We start from the raw sequence: 21,830 nt of genomic DNA, 5'->3' as shown, positions 1-21,830 counted from the left end.
TGCATAACTCTCACTTTACAGCTGGATTTACTGGTGTTGTTGCTTTCATGACTGCGATCTGACATAAATGGCTACAACTCTGTTCATGGTCTACTCATTACTAACAAAACACGGTGCAGGTTAGGCCTCAAATAAGCCAAGACTTGGTCTATGGCATTCAAGTAGTCAACATGACCACTTTCTACTCAAAATTTGTATCCATTGCTTGTCTGGGTGCAGAAGGAATGAACATTAAGTAGGCTACACAGAAATGTAAAGCTGTTTCATTTTTATTAGCAATCTTTGTCTCAGTACTTACAGTAAAGAGCACAAGGTCTAATTCAAATTTTTTTCTCATACAGACTTCCTTTTGGTACAGTATTGTTGATTAAGTATTCCTTACACAACCTTTAAAATCCCTAAGCTTCCAATCAGGCTTTATATTAGGTTTATATTAAAATTCTGTAAAAATGACTTGTCTTTACATTAAAGGTGACACTGGACTTATTTTACCTGCTCCATTGTATATACCAGTTGCTACATTCGGAAATAAAACCTAACATTTGTCTCTCGTCTATGTATTTAGAAATAATAAATGCATTCATCTGCATCCCAAATTTTCATCCATTTTTTAATTGAGTCACAGTTTGTTGAAATAAAATGACACCTTGAGATTTTATAGTTTAGATATTTTTTTCTTCTGAGCTAAAACTGCATATTGCAATCATTTGTCTGGAGCCCACTAAAACGCCAAATGATATGTCTGTGGCTGAATCATTCAGGCTTGTGTAAGCTGTAATTTAAAGATGATGTTATGTAAGTACTACTTTATGAATGAAAAGGTTTTTTTCTGGTTTTGTTTGCGGATACAGATCAGAGGTATTCATAAAACTTTGCATGTCTTTCAATACTTAATTTGTTATCTGGATTTTTTTTTTTAATATTATACTTAGAAATCTTTACAGTTACTGGTAAGATCATTGGGTATCTTGGAGAAGAGCTTTCACTGTCCACGGGAATAAACAAGTACAGGGGCGTATCTGCTGTCCTATCCCTTTGTAGGTATTGCTAATTATGAAATACACTTCATCTGGAAACTGAGTGCAAATTTTTCATTAGAATGAGCTGGTCTGCTTTGATTGCATCTGGTGCTCATTTGGAGAAGGAAGTAAAGGTGATGACCACAGGAGGCACTTGAATCAAGTGCTGGTAGCTGGAAATGGAACTTCCTCTTTAAGTCCAGAAATTCATGCCTGCAGCCTTTTTTTTCCTTTCCCCCAGTCCTTTGCTGTCTAGCTTTCCGTTTTCCATCACCCGTAATGTGCTCACTAACAACATGTTAAGAAAACATTGTTAATGATAATGCTAGTGAGAAAATCTTACTTTGCACAACTTTTTTCTTGCTAAAAAGGAAAAGAGCTATAATGCTTTAATATACTTTCCAAGTCATACCTTGAAATTAAATTTAAAATAGACATAAAACTTAGACTTTAAAATTATACTTTGGAATATCTAATTATTTACCTTTTAGCACTTAAGGCGTAGTGAAATTGTATTTTTTCCTCAAGCTGTTTTAATTAGGAGTGGGAATAGCTGGGTCTTAGAGCAACTTGTGGTCCTGTCTTTTCTTTGTCAGCTCCACCAAGAAGGTCTGAACTTGAAAATTCTAACTTTAGCCAATAGAAAATCTGGAATAATTGTGCTGGGTTTCCTTCCTCAAAAGGAAAACAGAGAACTTTCTCATCCTATCATTGTTTGCATGAGTAATAGTTTTTGTTAGCTAGAAAAGGAACAGCAATTGTGTGGGGCTTGGTCCAAAATTTGGTGATGTGAATGGGCAGGCTTCTGTCAGCCTGTTGCAATCATCAAGTCTGTGTTCCTGAACAACTCCCATTAATTTCTGTGGGTGTTAAGCCTTTAATGAGCTTTTTTTTTTTTTTTTTCAATACTTGCATGCTTTTTTGAAGAATATGACAGACCTTGTCTGTCTGAGTAAAGCAGTATTCCACATGCTTGTATCCCTATGGAAAGTGAAATTGTAAGTGATCACTGAAATGGCACTTTTGATTTTGATATGAGTGCTACTAATTACAGCAGGACTTGTTGAGAAATGAATATTAATAGCTTAATTCTTTATCTCTGTTACCACTGCCTATGGCTCAAATGTATCTGTCTTTTCTTGTCTGACCCGCAGCTCCTGCTGTTTCTTAAAGCCTTCACTGAAACAGAGCAGACAAAGTTGGCGATGCTCTCTGGGATCCTGTTAGCCAATGGGACTCTTCCTGCTACCATTTTAACAAGCCTCTTCACTGACAATATAGTCAAAGAAGGTAACTTTCTAAATGACCTTTTTCCTTACATTAGCTTTAATAGGAGATGTATTTTACTGCAATGTATTTTATATGATGGAAGCCTGTAAAAACTGTTAAACAGAAAGCAGGATTTTAAAGCAGAAGCATATACAGACAGGAAAGGCCAATGTACTTTCTGAAATCTAACAAGGCAGTCAAAAGTTAGGAGAATACCAACAATAAAAAAAAAAATAAAATTAAAGCACTTGGGTTTTTTTGGATATTATTCAGCAAAAATGTAGTATGTCTGGATTCTTGTGATACTGTACACGTGTGAAGTGTAACATCTTTTCCTGAGATATGCCTAGTAATATTTTGGCAAGTTTTGCCAATATCTTGCGCAAGTAAACGTGAACTGGGACATAGCATATACAGACCAAGTGGGTATTGCAGAAGGGAACAAAATAATTCAAGTCATCAATCTTGACTGCATACGAGTAATAATGAGTATTTGCTGTGCTTTTCCCATGGACTCATCTTTACCATATGATGCGTAACAGCTCTTCCAATCTTGAGGCATTAATGCCTTTTTGTGACAGGGGTTGTAGTGTTTTTTGTTTGTTTGTTTGGCGGGGGGTGGGGGGAGAGGTCTGCTTTTTTTAAGCTATGTATTAGCCAAAATGTATTAACTTTGATTTATTTAAAAAAGTATTCTAACTGCACATTGTTTGCAGCATGCATTTGTTTTCTAAATGCTGCAGAAATAAAAGCCACAGCTGCAGTTTTGCTCTGTCATCACCCGCAACTTTCAGGATCAGAATTAAAGTAGGAGAAAATTCAAACAGAAGTAATAATCCCTGTTTTAGGGTGATGATCTGCAATATTTTTAAATCAAATTCTGTTCTTAGTTATGGCAACACAAGAGGCATCTGAAAACTCAAATTTGTCTAATCAACTTTTTTTTTTAATTTAACATTTCAAGAGTGCAATTGTTATGTACAAGTGCTAGAACAAATTCAATTCATATCATCAGTTTGTTTTTGAGAGCTCTAAACTTTTGTCAGGACCTTACTTCCAGTTTTGTTTCTTGGTATATTTGTGTGTGTGTGTATGTATGTATCTATCTATCTATACACACACACACACACTGGTGTGTATATACACACAAAATGTATCCATATCACCATTTGAGGAAAAGGTTGTTCAGCCAGTGTTCTGGAAAAGACGTTTTATGGAAGAATGATTACAGATGCATATACAAATGAAACAGAAAAAGGATCAAGGCTTAAAGCAGGTAGATTATATAAGAATATAGCTGATTGCCTCCAGCAATTTTTTTTCCACAATTTAAGGAAAGGTAAGATAAACTTTTGTAAGATACATGATGAAACAATTAGTTGAGCTGATGGAGTTGTTGGATAAAAATGAGAATTGTAACATGGGCAAAGAAAAGATTGGCTATAAGGAAGGTAAGGGTAGTTTGTACTGATTGATGATCTGTCAAGTTTGAGGGCAAATATGCATTTTAGGATTACCCCTTTTAAGTGTTGTCATTACTTCTAGTGTGACATATATAAATGAGAAAAAATGTATTCTGGGGATGTCTGACATTTCTAGCAGAGGAGAAAAATGTTCATGGTACCGGTGAAGCCTTATCGTCAGTCATGTTGAAAAACAAATGCAAATACAAAGAACAGCTAATGGAGATAATCAATAAAACAAATGGCTGAAGTTGCTCTATGCCAATAGGGTTGACAGGAGGGGAAAAAAGAAAAAGACAAGCTATTTTGATGGAAAAGACCATGGCAGACAGGAATAGAGCATAGCAGCTGACCAATAATGAATTCAGACTGTAAATTAGAAGTTTTAAAACATGAAGGTAGTGAAGCCTTGGAACAGTCTCCTTCTGATACTGGTTACTGGCTTAAAACTTGTTTTAAGATAAAGCTTGAAAAAGGATTTAGGACATAGGTATGGGAGCAGTGCTTGGTGACAAAGACAGCTCCATTTGATCTTGGTCACTATTCCAGTGGTCAAAGGAGGAGTGCTTTTCTTTTGAAAAAAAGAAAAAGCAGGCATGTTTTTTTTGCAGCTGGTCAGTATTTTTGTTATTCCATGCTTGCTTTTATAAGGAAGAAGCCTGTGACCTAGCAAGGTGCAGTGTGGATCTTACTGACATCTAACAAAAGACGTGCTTCAAGGCAAATTCCGAGGTGTGTGCCACCAGGCACTGCTCACTGAGAGGTTATAGCGATGCTGCAGTAGATAAATTCTGTTTGCATTAGCCTGCCCTCTGATATGAATGGGTTATATTGTCACAGCTTTGTATAAGTATTGCACAGAGCACGTGGGCTGTGAATAATGATTTCTAGCTGTAAATGCCTCTGACTACTTTATCAAGTTCAGCCACAGCTCTGCAATGCACGTGCACATTTCAAATAGGCTGAATGGTGTTTGCAGGTTCAGAGTTACAGGTGTGTGTTATTCAGAGGGCCCCTGTTAGTTGAACAGGCTTGGTCAGTTCTGGTCAAGACTGGTCAGCTCATAGCACTTATGATCCCTGCATCGCGCTGGTTTCATTTGCAACATGATGCACAATATGTAAAACAAGCCCAAAGTGGTGGTATTTTTAGGTCTCTTTCATGGCGTTACGCATCCATAGTTACATATAGTACTTCTCAAAGGATCATGCCTCACAATTAAGCTCTTGAAATAAGGTTGGTGAAACTGTCATAACAGTCAAGATCTGTAACGAATGTTAATGAAGTTGATGCTGCTTGGGGAATAATTGTTTCCATTTTTGTTTGGTGACTCATGTAGTCAATGTATCCTAGAAATAAAAAGAATGGGTATCAATTAAGTGGCTAGGAATGACTAAGCTACTTCCTGTCAGAAGGAACCATGTAGATCTTAGACTTTGGGGACTGTTTGAAGGAAAACCACAAAACTATAATGGCTGGCTGTACACAGTTACGTATTATCATCACCGTCAGTAGTACTGTAAATGTTGACATGAATGTAGTGTGAAGAAACATAACAGGGACCACTTCAGCAGGAAAGAGCTGAGTCTCCAGCTCTGAGACACTGCAGCTCACTTTCAGCTGGCTCTTTGCAGCCAAGAAGCTGGAGCAGAGCTGGAAACCTGCAGGTAGTGGACACAGTTATTTTGGATTTAATGTAAAAAAAAAAATAGTAAGTTGCCTTAAGGAAGGAATTTTTCTCCCCAAAATAGTATCTGTGCCTGGGCCTGCCAACTTCTAAGTACCTGCTAGCAGGATGGCTGTTACCTTGAAGCTGTGAAGTGATTTAACCCTATCCAGGACTTAAAAAAAACAAAACAAAAAAAACCTTTGATTATACTTTTTATTTCGAGTTCTTATTCCTGACTGTCCTTTATTTTGTGCGTCTGTTTCCTAGCTGATTTAACACATAATTTTTCCTTTTGCATTAGATTCGGTCTGTAAATTGGGGAGGTAGGAAAAATAATTGCAAGCAAAATCTTTGAACAGTTAAAGATAGATGGGTAAAACAGAATGAAAGGATTTTCAAACAGCGTAGCATACTTCAGAAAGTTAATACCTCATTAAAGAAAAAAGCGCACTTCAGCTTCACATGTTTGGTCCTGTTGTCATAAATGTATTTTCATTACGTATTAAATTCTTGCAACCATCTCTAATTCATGTTGAAAATTGCTGAAACACGTTTTGTGTATTTTCTCAAACAGGGATTGCAGCCTCTTTTGCTGTAAAACTTTTTAAAGCATGGATGGCAGAGAAAGATGCTAATTCTGTTACCTCTGCTTTAAGAAAAGCCAACCTTGATAAGAGATTGCTAGTAAGTACAATATATTTTCAATAATCCTTATCTCTCCTTGAGGAAAAGAAGAAAATAAAATTCAGGTGGTAGCTTGCTCTAAGCATGTTAACTCCCCCTCAGACTCTCTTAGCATTTTTAAAATAATTTGAATCTCAGCAATTTTGTTATGGCTGTGTAGCATTGATACAGGTTCAGTAACACTAAATAACATTTCAACATTGTCTCTATTTTTCCTGTAGTTAAGTGCCTCCTGAAAGGCTGTATACATGGGGGTTGGGAATTAATTAAATGTTTCTTTCTAACAAAACACACCACGAGCGACTGTGCACAAAGGTTTTCATTTTTATTTGTAATGTTTTACATTTGTAAATAAGAATTGAAGTATAAAGAGTTTCTGTAATCACAAAAGATGAGCATACAGTTTTCCAAACCCACAATGTTTGAATAGTATGGCGGCAGCAGAGTAAGCTAATTTTCCACAGCAGTAGCCATCTGGGTAACATAAATGGTCCTGCAGTGATGACAGCAGAACTAGTAGTAGCAATGCAGAGAAAGCTTTCAGCCTTTTGACTCAAAACGTGTGTTCTTGGTTTGTAGCAGTGGCCTGAGGTGTTCAGCGTATATGAATATGGAACAATGTCATATGCCTTTCCCTGCCAGTTTATTTCTGAAGATCAATAGTTTTTTTAATCTTCAAAAAGATTGCTGCGATAATCCGATCAGATGTGCTACATCCTGTGTAGCACTGCCTAGAGAATTTCAGCAGTATTTCCTGTTTCTCCTTCAATAATTTATGATTAAGCTAGAATCTTTCAAAAGCAAAGCAGCCTCCCACACCCCTTCATCTCTTCAGTTTGTATTTGATTTCAAGAGTCCAAATCATAAATCATTTGCCACAAAGCTGGGAAATGGGCTAATTACACCATTTATTAGAAGGGAAAAAAGCCAACTGTGTCTTATTTCCATTTTGAACTCCAGTGACTAAAGCTTTCAGCTGTTGGCTCTCATTATGCTGCTATATTAAAGAAGTATCAAGTGTCAGATGTTGTTGCTTAGCAGAGATGAGTTGAAGAAAGTTTCTTCTTAATCTGCTTTTTGATAAACAAGTATACTGAGGGTCTGGAGTCTCTTTGGGGGAGGGTGGGGAAGTACTCTTCATTCCACCAGAGTTTCATTGTAAGCAAATACCACTGAATCCATGCTGAGACATGGCATACACTATAGCAATTTTTAAGAAATACATATTTTTTTAAGTAGCTGGACTTTGACAAATCATGGATTGACAAAATCATATATTGACAGTTTCTTTAATTAGAAGCGACTCTGAGTTAATGTTAACAGTGTGCATTGTGGATGTTGTGATTTTTGATAAGGGATGCATCAGTGGTAATCATTGCACAGCAGAGTAGTGATATTTAGGCCAGGGTGCCTGTACCAGGTATATATTGCTGAGGTAAATGCTGAGGTAAAAGCACTGGGAGGGCATGATAAACGTGCTTAGAGTATAATGGCTTTACCATCTATTCCTTTGCACTTTCCCTACAAGACTCTTGGAACTTAGAAGATGTTCAACTGTTTTGAGCACAGTCTTAAGCTCACAGCTGTTCATTAGTATGTGACCTTAATGTGTACCCTTAGTATGTGTAGAAAGGGTGTTAGGCTTTTTGCATAACTGACCATCATTTCTTCGCTCTGCTCTAACTACACAAGGGGAACGAAGTGTTGACTTTTCCAGTGTTAATACAAGCAGTAACAGCTGTGGTAACAGGTGATTACCATTGAACAGACTTTAAATAAATAAATAAATAAATTTCCTTCCATTTTGTCAAGAGTCCTTGTTTGTTGTTTATGTAACAGAGAGCTTTCCTGTCTTTTTAGGAACTGTTTCCAGCCAACAGGCAGAATGTGGATCATTTTGCCAAGTATTTTACTGAAGCAGGTTTAAAAGAGCTCTCAGATTTCCTTAGAGTTCAGCAGTCACTGGGGACTCGTAAAGAACTTCAAAAAGAGCTACAAGAACGTCTCTCTCAGGAATGCCCAATTAAGGAGGTAAAGAGTGTTTTACAACTTCTGTTTATATAATCATAGTTAAAGATGTAAATAAAGAATAAATAGAGAGGAGCAGGTACGGACTCCTGAAGATTTCCTCTGTTTTTCTTTAAATTACTTTTAATTTATTGATCACCTCACTTTGTGCCTTCAAAAGGCCAAAGCAACAAAACACCTTATAGATTTTTAAGTGTAATTGACTACATTTTTATGTTCAGTTAGACTTGATGTCAAGTAATACTAATGTTGCCAAATAAAAACATGGTAAATGTTTTTATTCTTGTTCTAAATTTGTTTCTTGTTGTTTCTGTACTGTGGTGATGGAGTTGTTACTGGCTGATTGGAAATGTTGCTCAACACAGCATTTTATTTCATGCTCCAGGTAGTGCTTTATGTAAAAGAGGAAATGAAAAGAAACGAGCTGCCAGAGCCAGCAGTGATTGGTCTCCTGTGGACCTGTGTAATGAATGCTGTGGAATGGAACAAGAAAGAAGAGCTGGTTGCAGAGCAAGCCCTCAAACATCTAAAGGTGTGTACCTGGGTGACGAGGGGAAGAGCTTGCTGTGAAACAACAGAATACATTCTAGAGCTGCCAAGTTCTTACTTGTTTAAATCCAAGAGATTCAGTCTTAAGGGCTAATAGCAATACCATGCATTGCAGTATCTGATGTATAGTACCTTCTCCTTCATTCACAGTAATGCTAAAATAAGGTGCAGATTATTGAATGCTGTACTGTCCCCTGAGGCATACAGTGCAGAAAAACAGGGCAAGCTGAGGTGGTTGTAGCTTGAGTGCCTTTGCATTATGCTTTCTCAGCGTGCTGAGAGGCTCCTTGCCTAGGGCACGATATTAAACAAATGCTGAGACTTGAGTCTTTTTAGACCTGACTAGTAAGCCTGCTGGAATTGTCTTTGCAATGTCTTTGCCAGGAGCAAAGAAGTTTTGGGAGCATGGTGAGGCAGCACCTGTGCTGGCTTTGCACAGAGCTGTTTAGATCCTGGCAGGACTACTGAGCTCTGAACTTGTGAAATGTTTGATGCTGTTGTTGACTGTGGGAGCTGGGTAGCTGCTACTCAGCTAGTAAGGCAGGAGCTGACTTGAGAGCCTTTGCACTGTGTAGTGAGTGTGCACTTCCTAGCCCAGATGCTCTGCTTATGGGTAAGAGAACTAAATGCATAGAAAGCCAGACTGTGTGTTTTTTTTTTTTTTTTTTTTAAGTGATGACAGGTTGCAGTGTCACAGTTACGTGCTGCTACAAAAGCCCTTGCAACCTCAGGAGGAAAAAAAAAAACAAACACACAGTGCAGAATAATCAGAGTCCTTGCAATGGTTAGCATTCTTCAATCCAATCATGAAGGATTGCGCAGTGCAAGACACTTGAACTCAGGACATGGAAAGAAAGGCTTTTCAGTTTACCAGCTGAAAAGGACTAAGTTTACTATGAGCAAAAAAAAATACTCCTTCACAGCCAGGACTGCAAAAATGTACCATAAGACAAAAGCAATCAGTACTTTTTTTTGGTGATAAAATGGATCTTAAGCTTGATCAGAATTCCTTTCCTCTTTGTATTGATGCTTTTCCATATTTGAAGTTCCCACATTGGTTTAGCTCCTACTATGACTGTCGTTTCATCTGACTTTAGGTTCCCAAGAGCAACATCAGTCATCCTAGAAATGTAGTCACTCGGGATCTTGCATAGTCTTTGATGGTAAAATTGAATGCCTTGAAGTCTTCTGCAGCTACAGCAACCCAAATAACAGTAGAAAGATGAGGGAGTTTCCAGAAGGAGGAGAGACATTGTTTTTCTTGTTCTTTTGATGTAGTGATTGATCACATCTCTTTATTTGAGTTGTAACAGAGTATCCATTGAGATTTATCATCTAATACTGCAGGGCAAATTAACAAATACTTCTTGGAATATTTGAACAGTGGGAAGAGAAACATATCTGGCTTTGTACAGATATTGTTGACTGGATGCTTAGTCCTACAAGCCTTGCTTAGCAAGCCATCAGCTCTGTGTGTAACACCACTAAATTAGGTAAAGCAACTTACCTACATAAGATATGCATCTTCATTACTATGTGCAAAGGCTAAAATCAGATGAGTTCTATGGGGTGTTTACTATTTATACTTACAGGTAGGAGTTTAACAGAAGTACTAGAAATAAAAGTGTAGATTTTACTAAGTTCTGCTTCTTTACTTGTCATTGTTCAGAAATAAACAGCATTTGTTCCACATTGGTCTTCGATTCCCGTCTTTGGGCTCTAAGCTGACCAAATGTGTGATCTAACTCCAGAAATCAAATTAAGTGTGTTAGCGTGACACACAGCCCAGTTTCCTCCTGTGTGTTGACGTTCCCTGAAACAATTATGGAGTTGCTTTGCCCTGATGGTGTGAGTCAGTATGCATATAAATACCTACTCACAGCACCTGGCATATTCCACTTCGACTTATTCTTGTGTGGCTGTACCAACAGATAACTCACAGTTCTCGTAGCACTGACATGTAGGTACCAGTCTGCTGAAGTCATTAGATTTCTTTTAGTAAGCTGTGTGCAATGGACCCCTGAAAAGAAATTCCAAGGTGCAGTAAACGTGGATGTCATGTGTGCCATCTGTACTGCAGGACTGGTAAGTTTTGGGCTGAGGAGGAGATATGGAAAGCTGTTAAACCCTGAATCTTACAGGGTAAGCTCCTCAGCCTTCCAGTAACCTCACAGCTACACTAGGACTTAGCCCCTAGGCCACCTAGGATCTAGCCCCATCCTCGTGGATGGAGAGAATCCTCTAGACGGTTCTCACTAGAAACAAAACTGTGGTGTCAGCTTTGTGACACAAGAGCTGCTGACCTTTTGCAACATAACCTGAGGCAAATGGAAAATACTGCAGCTTTGCTTGGCCAACAATGAGAGAAATCTAATTTTATGGTTCCTCAGTCATTTAGACACTTGTGAAACTTCCAGTTCTAAGTCTGTACCAGTTAATGAGCGAGAGGAATATGAAGGGAGTCGGTCAACTTAGCAGTATGAGGATCTCTTTATTTCTAAACTGAGAAGTTAAGATACTTTTTAATAAATCACTTAACACCAAGAGGCAGCTGCACATCACAGACCTGTGGATGGGATTGGGTTCTGCTGATAGTACTAGACAAACTGCAGTGTATATTGCCCTGCCTCCTTGCAACTTGACTAAGTAACGGCTGGATGTTTATAGGGCCGAAGAGAAGAATGGGAGGAATCTTGCTACCCACAGTCCCCTAATTTTTGTGGAGTAAAAAGTAAATTGTTTTTGAAAACGTATATATACCTTTCTGAAGTGGAAAAACTCAACGTCTAGTGTTAGCAGTGTTGTAGTCTTTTTTTCATAATTTGTAAAACAGCTTCTTCCAAAAGTAACTACACTGTCTGGTTGACTAGCTGCTCTTATTAGTTACTGTATGACTTCTTGCTCTCTCTCTAAGTTAATAGCCAATACAGGTTGCTCTAGAAAATAGCCAATACAGGTTGCTCTAGAATATCTTTTGCAAAATAATTCAGATTGTGCTAATTTTTTTCATGTGTTTCAGTAATTTCTTTTTTCCTGTGGATCACATTGAGTAAGATCCTCAAGATTTAGCCCCTTGTAAAGATGTCCTAAAGCATGTTTTTGAACGTTTATATCACTGCTGCCTAAGGTGCTCAGTTACCTGACATTACCAATTGGGAGCCCTAGTCACACAGGTTTAACACCGTTATGTCAAGCCATTGCAACTTCAGCTGGTAAAAGCCAAGCAGTATTATTGAAAACAAAGAAAGGCTGAACTGATCAATGCGAGAACAATTTAAATAGTAATGTTAACTTATATTTATGGCCAGGGGATCTGAAGATCACAGGTATTCTTTCTTCCCTTCAGCTCTGAAAAATGCTTTTATAGTATCTTAAATTTAAAATTGCAGCCTTAGCTGGACTCATTGCAGGCTAAGACGAAAGGAAATTAGAAAGAGAGATGGATATAAAAACTGTCATTTTTTTAAGGAAAGAGTGAATCAGATTTGATCCTTTAATGTAATTTTAAATTTTAGGATCTGAAATAATAGAAATTGCATAAAGTGAAAAATATTTTATTATATTAATAAACTCCAGGAAAAGATGATGAAACATACAGCTGCTGTCTTATCAGAATCTCATTAGCACTTAGTGCCATGTTTTGACAACCTTTGCTTTGGTAAACAGCAATGTTTTCATGATAGGTTGATGGTGGTGATAAGAATAATAATGACACTTGAACACAGTTAGATGGGAGTAATTGAATTTCCCTGAGACTTCTGAAACCCCTGGAAAACTGGAGATTTATATTTTTATGTGCTTCATCCTTAGATATCTTACATATCCATCAATAAAGTGTCATTCCTTAATCTACATGCTGTGTGCTGTCTTGTGAAATGTACAAACACCAGTACTTAATGATGTGGACTCATAAATTCATTGTACAAAATTCAGTATCTAAAAGTCGTACTGAAATTTAGTTCACAGCATGCAGTACGTTACAGAATGCTCATTGATATTTATATGTGCACTGTATGTCTTCAGGTAAATGTATTGGCAACTAAATCTACGGTTTCAGTGAAACATTTTCAGTGATGAAATTCATGATGCATACAACTAAGAAGCTACGTTTATTGTACTTTTTCTATACTGATATGCACTTTGCTTTTTTTTGTGTGTCCTCCTTTCAGCAATACGCCCCTCTGCTTGCTGTCTTCAGCACTCAAGGCCAGTCAGAGCTGATTCTTCTCCAGAAGGTGCAGGAGTACTGTTATGACAACATCCACTTCATGAAAGCCTTTCAGAAGATAGTGGTACTCTTTTATAAAGGTAAAAGTCTATAGGCACTGTCATATACTGTGTGTGGACATTGGACCTGGCATTGACTTGACTGTGTTGAATGAAGTTATTAAGTACGTTATGGGCATGTGTTAGAGGCAGGGCTGGACTGTAGCCCCTTTGCTTTGAGCGTTTAAAATTAAGGTCTCCCTACATTCTCCAGTGGTGTAGTTGCTGTGTGCCAACTGCTCACCTATGATGTAATAGGAAATTGATGTTCTCTAGGTAACTGCATATGCAAAAATGTTTGAATTGAACTCTGAAACACTTTACACTTTGTTAGTTCAAGGAGTGTGTGGCAACAGGAGAAGTCAAACCAAGCCCTTCTTTCTTTGTTTATCCTACAGTCAGGCTTTAGCAGGATCTAAGCAGTATCTACAGTCTGAGGGGATTTTTGTCCTAGTATATTACCAGGTCTGCGAAGAAATCTTTATACATTTCTGACAGCTTTAAAAAACAAATTAGAGTTTAATTTTTTAAAAACTTGAAAGTGCAAACTATCTCGGCAGGAAGATTTTTCAAGTTTTTTTTGGGGGTGTTTGTAGTGATTTTTACCCTGCTGGGCAGCTGAACTCCACCATAGCTGCTTTCTCAGCCTCAGGGGAACTGCTGCTGCATGCCTGGAGCACCTCATGCCCTCCTGCTGCACTGACCTTGGGGCTGCAGGGCTGCTTCTCGCTCCTCTCTCCCAGCTGCTGTAGCACAGCAGTTCTTTCCCAACTTTTACAGCCCAGTGTGACATCACGTGGCATGAATGTCCCTTTGGTCCCTTTAGGTCAGCTGCCCTGGTGATGTCCCCTCCCCACCTCTTGCCCACCCCCAGCCTGCTGGCTCTGGGGGCAGGGGGGAGTTGGAGGAGGTCATGGTGCTGTGCCAGCACTGCTCAGCAATAGACAAAACTCTGGTGAGAGATCCGTGCTGTTCTAGCTACAGATGCAGAGCGCAACACCAATATGGGCCACTTCAGGGAAAGTTAACTCCATCCCAGCAAGACCCAGTACAGTGTTATTCCCTCTCTGCAAGAATGGAGCTCTTCTTTATTTCTTCTCCTTTTTTCTTCCCCTGACAGTTTGTTGCAGATGCCACAGTTTGACAGATTTATTTTTTTTATTGTGAAGCAGACTTCTTAGCAAGTTTATTCAGATCAGGTTGTCATAGAGACTAATGGTCTTGCAGTGTGTGCAATGGGTGAGTGCCAAACAGTTTGTTCTGACATTCCTGCTATAAATAGCTGAAGGAGAAAAATCAGCAGGAGCAGAAGCCCAGCACCGACCTTTGTTCACCCTGTGGTGTCCAGGTGCACATTCAAGTCAAACAAGTTCAAATTGATAAAATATTTTCATGGCTTCAAAAGGTGAAACAAGTGAATCAGACAGATTTATTTCTGTCCTTCTGTCGATATACTGTGGCCTCAATGATTAAATGAAAAAGCAGTACACCCAGTGGTCCCTCTGCCTTCAAATTCTATAATTTGTAAAGATCATGAATAACTGAAGAAAAACCTGACAGTGCAACCTGCAACAAGCACTATATTGAGTTTTCTTTGGAAAAGGAAAAATCACTTTGCACGTTGCAAATGAGCCAATATTGTAAGACCTGTACAGTTAGACAATAAGCGATGGTTAAAATAAATAGTTTTGTATAGGATTCCTTTCAAGGTGTTTTTTTTGTTTGTTTTTTTTTTGTAAGTTCACTACTGCATTAGCCTGCAAGAGTAACCCTGACATTCCAAAGAACCTAAAAACAAAATACTAATGGGTACATTAAACTTAAGGTGCTGCAAAAATCCAGTTCCCACCTACTCTGCTCACCCCAAAAGCCCTTGTTCTGACTCTGGAGATGTACGTGGGCAGGCTAGTTAGGCAGGATGGGAAGACCTAAGCCTCAGCACTACGTGTGTCACAATATCCCATGATGTCTAGAAGAACGTTAGGAGCCATGGCCCATCCATGAAAGCACACTGCAGCAGGTATGGAGTGTCCAGAATGTGCAATATTCAGAGTGCACGTGCCCATATCTGTCTCGAGTGTCTTGGGCAGGCATGCCAGAGTTCCTCCTGCTCTATCATATGATGCAGTCATGAGGCAGCACAGCTGCCAGCCCTTCCTGCCCCCATTTAGGCTGAAGCTACATTTGCCCGTTTGACAAACATACTGTTGCCTACCAGCAATTGCAAGCCTGATGTTACAGGCAGTAGTAGTAGGACCCCTTTGAGCCTGGACATGGTAAGGAAGTTGTTAGCTCCATCCATTTAAGGCAGCTTTGGAGTCAGACTGTGCCCATTAGATGAGGGTGTGCTTCTGCATTAACCAGAACAGATTCCCACATGATCCTTAGTATCACACTTTAGCTGCTCATGACTTTGGTTTGTCTAGAGGAAGATACCAGCTGGAAATAGTGACTGGGTGCTGCCTGCCTCAGCTTCATTTCAGTACTGGTGGACCTCACCCTTTCCTCCCCAGCTCATACCTCTCCACTAGAAACAAGCCATCCAGTCCTTTTAGAGACATGCTTTATCCTAGGTTCTTTGCTGATGACAGTGTATCTTATGCTTCCTATTAGTCAAGGAGAACAGCCCCCAAAAGCTATTAATGGCTGTGTTGGCAGTGAGGGAACAGCAGATGCTTGTATTCCCATTTCTGTTGTGCTTCATCTGTAACTTATATAGGATTTGGAGAGGTTTCAAGGTACCTAGAGACAAATACAGGCATCTGGATATCCGTGGACAGGCAGTCAGAAATGCAGCTATTTACCAGCAGGCATGTGGACTGCTTATTGCTTGTTACTCATCATGAGGGATTGTTTCCTGGGCATGAAGATGATTATTGGAGATGTGATTGTCACCCCATGCTTTGACAAGTTTAGTTTAACATCTTGGGTTTAAATCCTTCCCATTTTCACATCATCAAATAGCCCTTGGATTACTTTCCAGGAATTACCTGGAAATGTCTGAATATATTAGTTGGAGTGGTTAGGTTCATTACTATCTAGAAGGCCTGAAAACCTGTGGTGTTTTTAATTGTTCTGAAATCTGTCGCATCTCTAAACAATGTGGAATGTAATATTTTCACCAGTTTGTAGGTATAATCTACAAAAGCAGTTCTGCAGTTGGTTAAAGCTTGTTGATGTTATTATATCTTTGTGCTCCTGGTAGAATATTGAGGAAAATAACCTGTCCTGTTCTGTACTAATTCCTGGCAGTGACATTGGCTTTAAGTGGTAACCAGAGAAGCAGTGCTACTGTAATTAGTGTTTTAGCCAAGCTTAAAGAGCACAGGCACAGGATCAGAAATTTGTCCAGAAAAATTGCAAATCGGTTATACAAAATAGTCCAGGCTTGCAGACTCTCCTTTCTTTTAGTTTGTGTCCAACTTGGAAATTTCAAGTGTGAACTCTTGACACTATTGAAATTAATACGCGTTCGTGAGGATCAAAATTTCATCCTCCGAACAACAAACCCCCTTAGCAGGCACAAAGTGTCTGTGTACCTCTGCATTAAAAGGTGAGTCAGTATTTACAAAATAATGAGGAGGAAGAAAATCCCTTGTGCGTGTGGAATAGTACTCCAGTCTCCTGTAGCCCAATTAGACCTCAGAGATGCTCTCCTGCAGTATGGAGGTGTCGTAACCAGAAGATGCAGACTCTTTTCTCAAACAGTAGGAATCTTGCACTTACAAGAACTGAATCTTCAAGTTCTGCTTGACATTCAGGTTTTGGTGGGTTTCTGTTCTTGATAGAATCCAATTATCTTTAAACGATCTTCAGTATCCAAGTACCTTCTTTTGGTACTGGATGTAAAATCTTCCCAGGAAAAAAATAAATCATAAAGACCGTAATTGTACTGTGGGTGACGTTCCCCGTATTGAAAGAGCTCTTGCCTTAAGGCTGTCCTCCCAGATGAGTTGTCTGCAGTAGAGCTGAGCTGAAATTTGCAGATTGATTGACTGTGCTGGCAGCTGCCAGTGTATGCTCCTCTTTACCACCGATGGCTGTGCAGTCTGAGTTAAAAGCAGAAGCGCATTCACGCTGGGTGATTTAGTATGAAGCTGAGACCTAAACTTCAAGTAACATTCCAGTTAACCCTGCAGTAAAGAAATTGGGCTCTTCAAAGACTCTGCTTTGCAACCTCTCTCTTTCAAGACAGATGTCCCTGGAGGCTCTCGCAGTGGGTGGCTTGAGTGGAGGGTGGCTGCACCTGCAGGAAAGACATCTCTTGGGCTGACATCACCTGGGACTGCAGTGAAAATGATGTGCACATGCCCACAAACCACAGAGTTCAGCTTCAGCAGTTAAAATATACCTATAATCAAGTTTGATGAGAAATAACTCATAGATGATACAGCTATATGAGTTTATATAAATGAGTCATTCCCTTCTTCCTTCTGTCCCCTCCAGTGTTCCTGTTGCTTCAAAGCAACCTAGGGGTATGATTAACTACACCCTGTCCTGCTTGATTGCTAAATTGAGCATCTCTGTGCTGACAGCACAGCTCTCATGAGCACTGGAGGCATGAATGTAGTTCAAATAACATTGCTCAGAAATGAAAGGAGAGTTGCAGTTGTCCTTTTTGCAGTTGAAAGCATTTTTTTCTTCTCTGTTGGTGTAGGAGGCTTATTGCTATGGAGTTACATACAGGCAAATTCCTCATCCACCCAACTCGAGAATGTTTTAATCTTCAGGGCACGTTGTGAGATTGCATACTGCTATTACCAGATTTAGGGTTGGGGGTGGAGAGAGGTAAGTTTCCCTTTCCTCTTTGGCAACAAACCCACCAAGTTTATAGGCTGCAAATCAAGAAAATGATTTACATACAAGGATGAAATTCCAGCTTCATGAGAGCCCATGTGAAATATATTTTAAGCTTGGTAAATGAAAATCCTGAATTATTAAATGCTGTAATGCTTTTGAGGTGCTGCTACAGACTACTGACAAGTATTTAATGCAAAGTGAAACCTCTTTTTTAGCTCCAGTACTGCTTTTACTTTTGAGGAAAAATTCACTGTGGGGTGTCAGGATTTCTGAAAGATAACAGCTTTGTGTTGCTTGTAGAGTTCTCTCAGCACAACTTACATGTACTGAAAAACGATGTACAGCCAGAGCAGTCTTGCTCTCCTTGTGTTTTCAGCTTACTGTCAATTGCAGCGAACTGCAGAAGAGGTTTAAGTTTGAAAGTGTCTGAGTGACAATGTAACTTACAGTCACGCATTCACTGAATCCCAAATTTTCAGGGAGATGTTTTGCATTCAGTTACTATAGGATGTCTTGGGGTAGTTTTGATTAAGTTCAGACGTATCCCAGGTTGCTTCCATCTGTTTATTATTCAACAGCATATGTGAAGTGTGCCTACTCTGTCTGGTTTGATCAGATGTATTTGATCGGATGTCACTTAATTCAGTTTGCCACCTTCTCTTCACTGCCATATCTGCTGTGACCTTTAGGCTGCAGCAGAAGGTGATGGTCAGGGTTCACACTTCAGCAAGTGAATGCCAAATCAGTGGGACAACACCAAGGAGTTCAAGGCAGCAGAAAAGCACTCAACATAAATGTGTTGATTTTGCAGAGCAAGGGAGGGTAGTGTGTTCAAAGGCAAGAAGAATGGAAATTTTAATGAGATGCAGAAAGCTGTCTTTAGTCTTTTTATAGAACAAATACAGTTTGATTTTTGTTCTTTCCTCCTGCATTATGTAACTGCCAAAATGCCATTGTGGATCCCAGATTTTGCCTCCGCAGCCATCAATTATGGAGATATTTGGCTTGGCTGGATCACAGAAGCTTTGTTCCTGGGGCTAGGGGTCTGTTGCTAGACCTAAATTTGCATCTGTTGGAAACAATAAGTGTCCTTGCTGCTTATTAGGATTTCTTTATTCTGAATTTCACTCAGCCTCACGCTCCCTCAGACAGTTATTTTGTTCTTGATACTTGACAGAAAAATGTCAGCTGTGCTGTCCATCTGAGCAGTTCCCTTAAAATGGGTGGTCTGAATGAATGGTAGTCTTAAAACTTATTACCTAAAAGCAATATAAAACTTCTAGGGAAGAATGTCCAAAAATCGCTATTAGCTGTCTTTTAACTGTGCAGTCAGGAGATATCTTTTGCTTCAGGTTTTTAGAGCCATGCACAGTTCTGTGATCCAACAGCAAGAAAACGCACGGTATTTCTTCTTGTGGTAACCTCTAAGATGTGTAGATGGATTTTTAATCAACTATCTTACATGGTGTACTTAAAGCAGATGAATAGAGAACTTCCCTTTGTGAAAGCACAATATTCGGTACTTTATTTTACATGTAACACATTTCATTGCATCCGGGATCCCTAATATGCATCAGATACTCTGTCGTTATAGCCTATTATAGTTAAGGCAAAACTTGTTCCATTGTGACCATATTAACTTATTTTATGCTGCCTTTAAAAAACAAAACCAGGTACTATCTTTCTTCCCCCTGTCTTTTAACCTTAAAAAGTACAATGACTACATACAAACACTGATCTGTATTTCAGCTGATGTTCTGAGTGAAGAAGCTATCCTCAAGTGGTATAAAGAAGCACATGTTGCTAAAGGCAAAAGTGTTTTTCTTGACCAGATGAAGAAATTTGTGGAGTGGCTGCAAAACGCTGAAGAAGGTATGGATTCATTTGAAGCAATGTGTCAGTCTCTTTGTGAATCCAAATGTGTTTCTTCTCAGATTTTAGTGGCACGTGAAGTCTACAGACTTGGAATAAAAGACAGTGGGTTTGACTGTTCCAGATTGTTTACAGTCATGCTCAAGCTTAACAGCACTTGCTGCTTCTTAATTGAAGGTGTCCTTATTAACTCTTTAAGTCATCAGGTACCACTTGTCAGTAGATAAATTCTTAAAGCTTCTGCAGGTAGGATAAAATCTTTGGGAACATCTTCACAGCCAAATGGCAGTGCAAGTGTAGCATGCGCTGACATCACTGTGCTACCTTGCTGTAGCTAGCACTGACGACAGCACGATGACCTTGGTGTTAGCATATACAAGCTGATGGTTTTTTGTATTGATACCTCTTTTTCTATTATCTATACTGACCATTCATGTGGTCAGTATAGATAATAGAAAAAGCCTGCCTGTGCCATTGTGGTTGAAATTCATTCTGTATGAATGCTTAGGCTAAAATATGTGGTTTGTGTTTACTGTGTTAAAACAGTTACTGGGAAGGGGAACTGATTTCTTTGGTCCATAAATGTGTTATTCTTCGTACTGAACAAATAGGTTACCATTTTTGCCAAGTTCACATCCTTCAAAAAGGAAGTCCATGTCAGTTGGGATGATCAATCCATGTGTAATAGCTAGGGATATAATTCTTAGTGTTCATTTGCATCCCTGCAATGTTGATTCTTTTAGACTTTTAGTGGGAACTTAGTGATGCTAAGGAACAGGTAAGTCTTTGTAGCAATTCACGTATACATATAGAAAAACAAAAATGATAGCTCCTTTCACACTGTATACTAGCAATCTTGGTTAAAAACACTTTTATACCCTTTAATCTTCTGCTTGTATGCCATTCTGTTTTTCTTTTTCACCCTTTTCTGCATGTCCCTTCTCCCAGATTTCCTTAGTTATGAAGTCCAGTACCACTGAAGGCAAAGTATTGCTGTTAGTATATGCAGATTGTGTTAGATCAGATTTCTCAGAGCAAACTTGCTATATTTGTGTCAACAAGCCCTTTCCTGTCAGGTGAACACCAAGACGGAAATGCAATATGATGCAAAGTAGCTTTAGGTGACGAAAACGCTGTGCATGTTCCTCAATTACTAATTAATGTTATACTATACAAATCATTAAAAAAAAATATCTTTTGTACTGATTCCATACCTGCTGTAGAGTAGTAGTCTGTATGATGATCATGACTGATATTTGCAGAGCAAATAGTTAAAAGGGTGCTTCCTGGATAATAGCAGTACAGCCTACGCAGAGATTAGAAGAGCAAACAAAGGATGCTGATTCTTAATTAAACTCAGCTTGGATATGCGTTGGTTGGCTCTGCGGATGAGGACCAGAATCATTCATGGTAAGCTAGAGTCATAGAACATCCCAAGTTGGAAGGGATGCACAAGGACCATCAAGTCCAACTCATAGTAACAGGTAACTAGTGACAGATCCCTAAACTAAGAACTACCCTGTGTAGTGTAACAGTGTAGGTCTTTGTCTTCTGAAGCTGTGCATTGCTTTCTGGTTTACTCTCTTTAATCTGTCAACCCTTCCTAGGAGGTACTAGGTGTGATGAAAATTTTAACTGGAGTTTTGGCAGGATATTCTGTTATTTTTAAGGAATTATGCAAACTACATTAAATATTTTACTTTCTTCTCTTCTAGAGTCGGAGTCTGAAGGGGAAGAAAACTAAGATGGTTTAACAAAGCACAGTTTCAATCTAGGTTAATGCCAAATGCGCTTGGGAATGCCGTACTGTTCAAGCAAAGAGGCTTTACTTCAGTGTCATACAGAAAACTATAGGCTAGGCTTTCCTTTTGTTTAGAAGAATAAAGGTTTTTAATGGAGCCCTGAGGCATTAGATGCTTTACTTGGGACTCTACCTCTGGTTCATTGTACACTAACTTAGGCAAAGACATTCAGCAAGGAGCCATATAGAAAAAGTGAGATGAGATACTTATGGACTCCTTTTTATTAACGGTCTTTTTCAGGTACTATGGTATATGAACACTCCAATTTCTGTTTATAGAACTGTTTGGTCTGTGTTTGTAGCTCAATATTGGCTTGTGTATGTGATTTGACACCACCACATTTTTTTGAATAAATAGCTTTTATATCTTACTCTTGTGGTGTTAGTGTGTTTTACAGATTTGGTTTGCC

At 39.0% G+C, this 21,830-nt stretch overlaps 1 protein-coding gene across 3 annotated transcripts in view; it reads left to right on the top strand.

The window, feature by feature from the left end:
• The window catches only part of BZW2 (basic leucine zipper and W2 domains 2), a 55,184-nt gene extending 33,393 nt beyond the window's left edge, over nucleotides 1-21,791 (top strand). For all 3 annotated transcript variants that reach the window (XM_027450897.3, XM_072033573.1, XM_021269275.4), the window contains exons 6-12: nucleotides 2,174-2,309; nucleotides 5,995-6,104; nucleotides 7,965-8,135; nucleotides 8,518-8,664; nucleotides 12,851-12,989; nucleotides 19,497-19,619; nucleotides 21,335-21,791. In XM_027450897.3, the coding sequence (XP_027306698.1) occupies nucleotides 2,174-2,309; nucleotides 5,995-6,104; nucleotides 7,965-8,135; nucleotides 8,518-8,664; nucleotides 12,851-12,989; nucleotides 19,497-19,619; nucleotides 21,335-21,363 (855 nt within the window). In that variant the 3' untranslated portion in view covers nucleotides 21,364-21,791. The remainder of the gene's footprint in view (nucleotides 1-2,173; nucleotides 2,310-5,994; nucleotides 6,105-7,964; nucleotides 8,136-8,517; nucleotides 8,665-12,850; nucleotides 12,990-19,496; nucleotides 19,620-21,334) is intronic.
• Nucleotides 21,792-21,830: the final 39 nt, after the last annotated feature.

Source organism: Anas platyrhynchos, chromosome 2 (assembly GCF_047663525.1).
Source record: "Anas platyrhynchos isolate ZD024472 breed Pekin duck chromosome 2, IASCAAS_PekinDuck_T2T, whole genome shotgun sequence".
NCBI lineage: Eukaryota > Metazoa > Chordata > Aves > Anseriformes > Anatidae > Anas > Anas platyrhynchos.
Note: the sequence above shows the minus strand (reverse complement) of the source record. Positions and strands in the feature narration are given on the sequence as shown.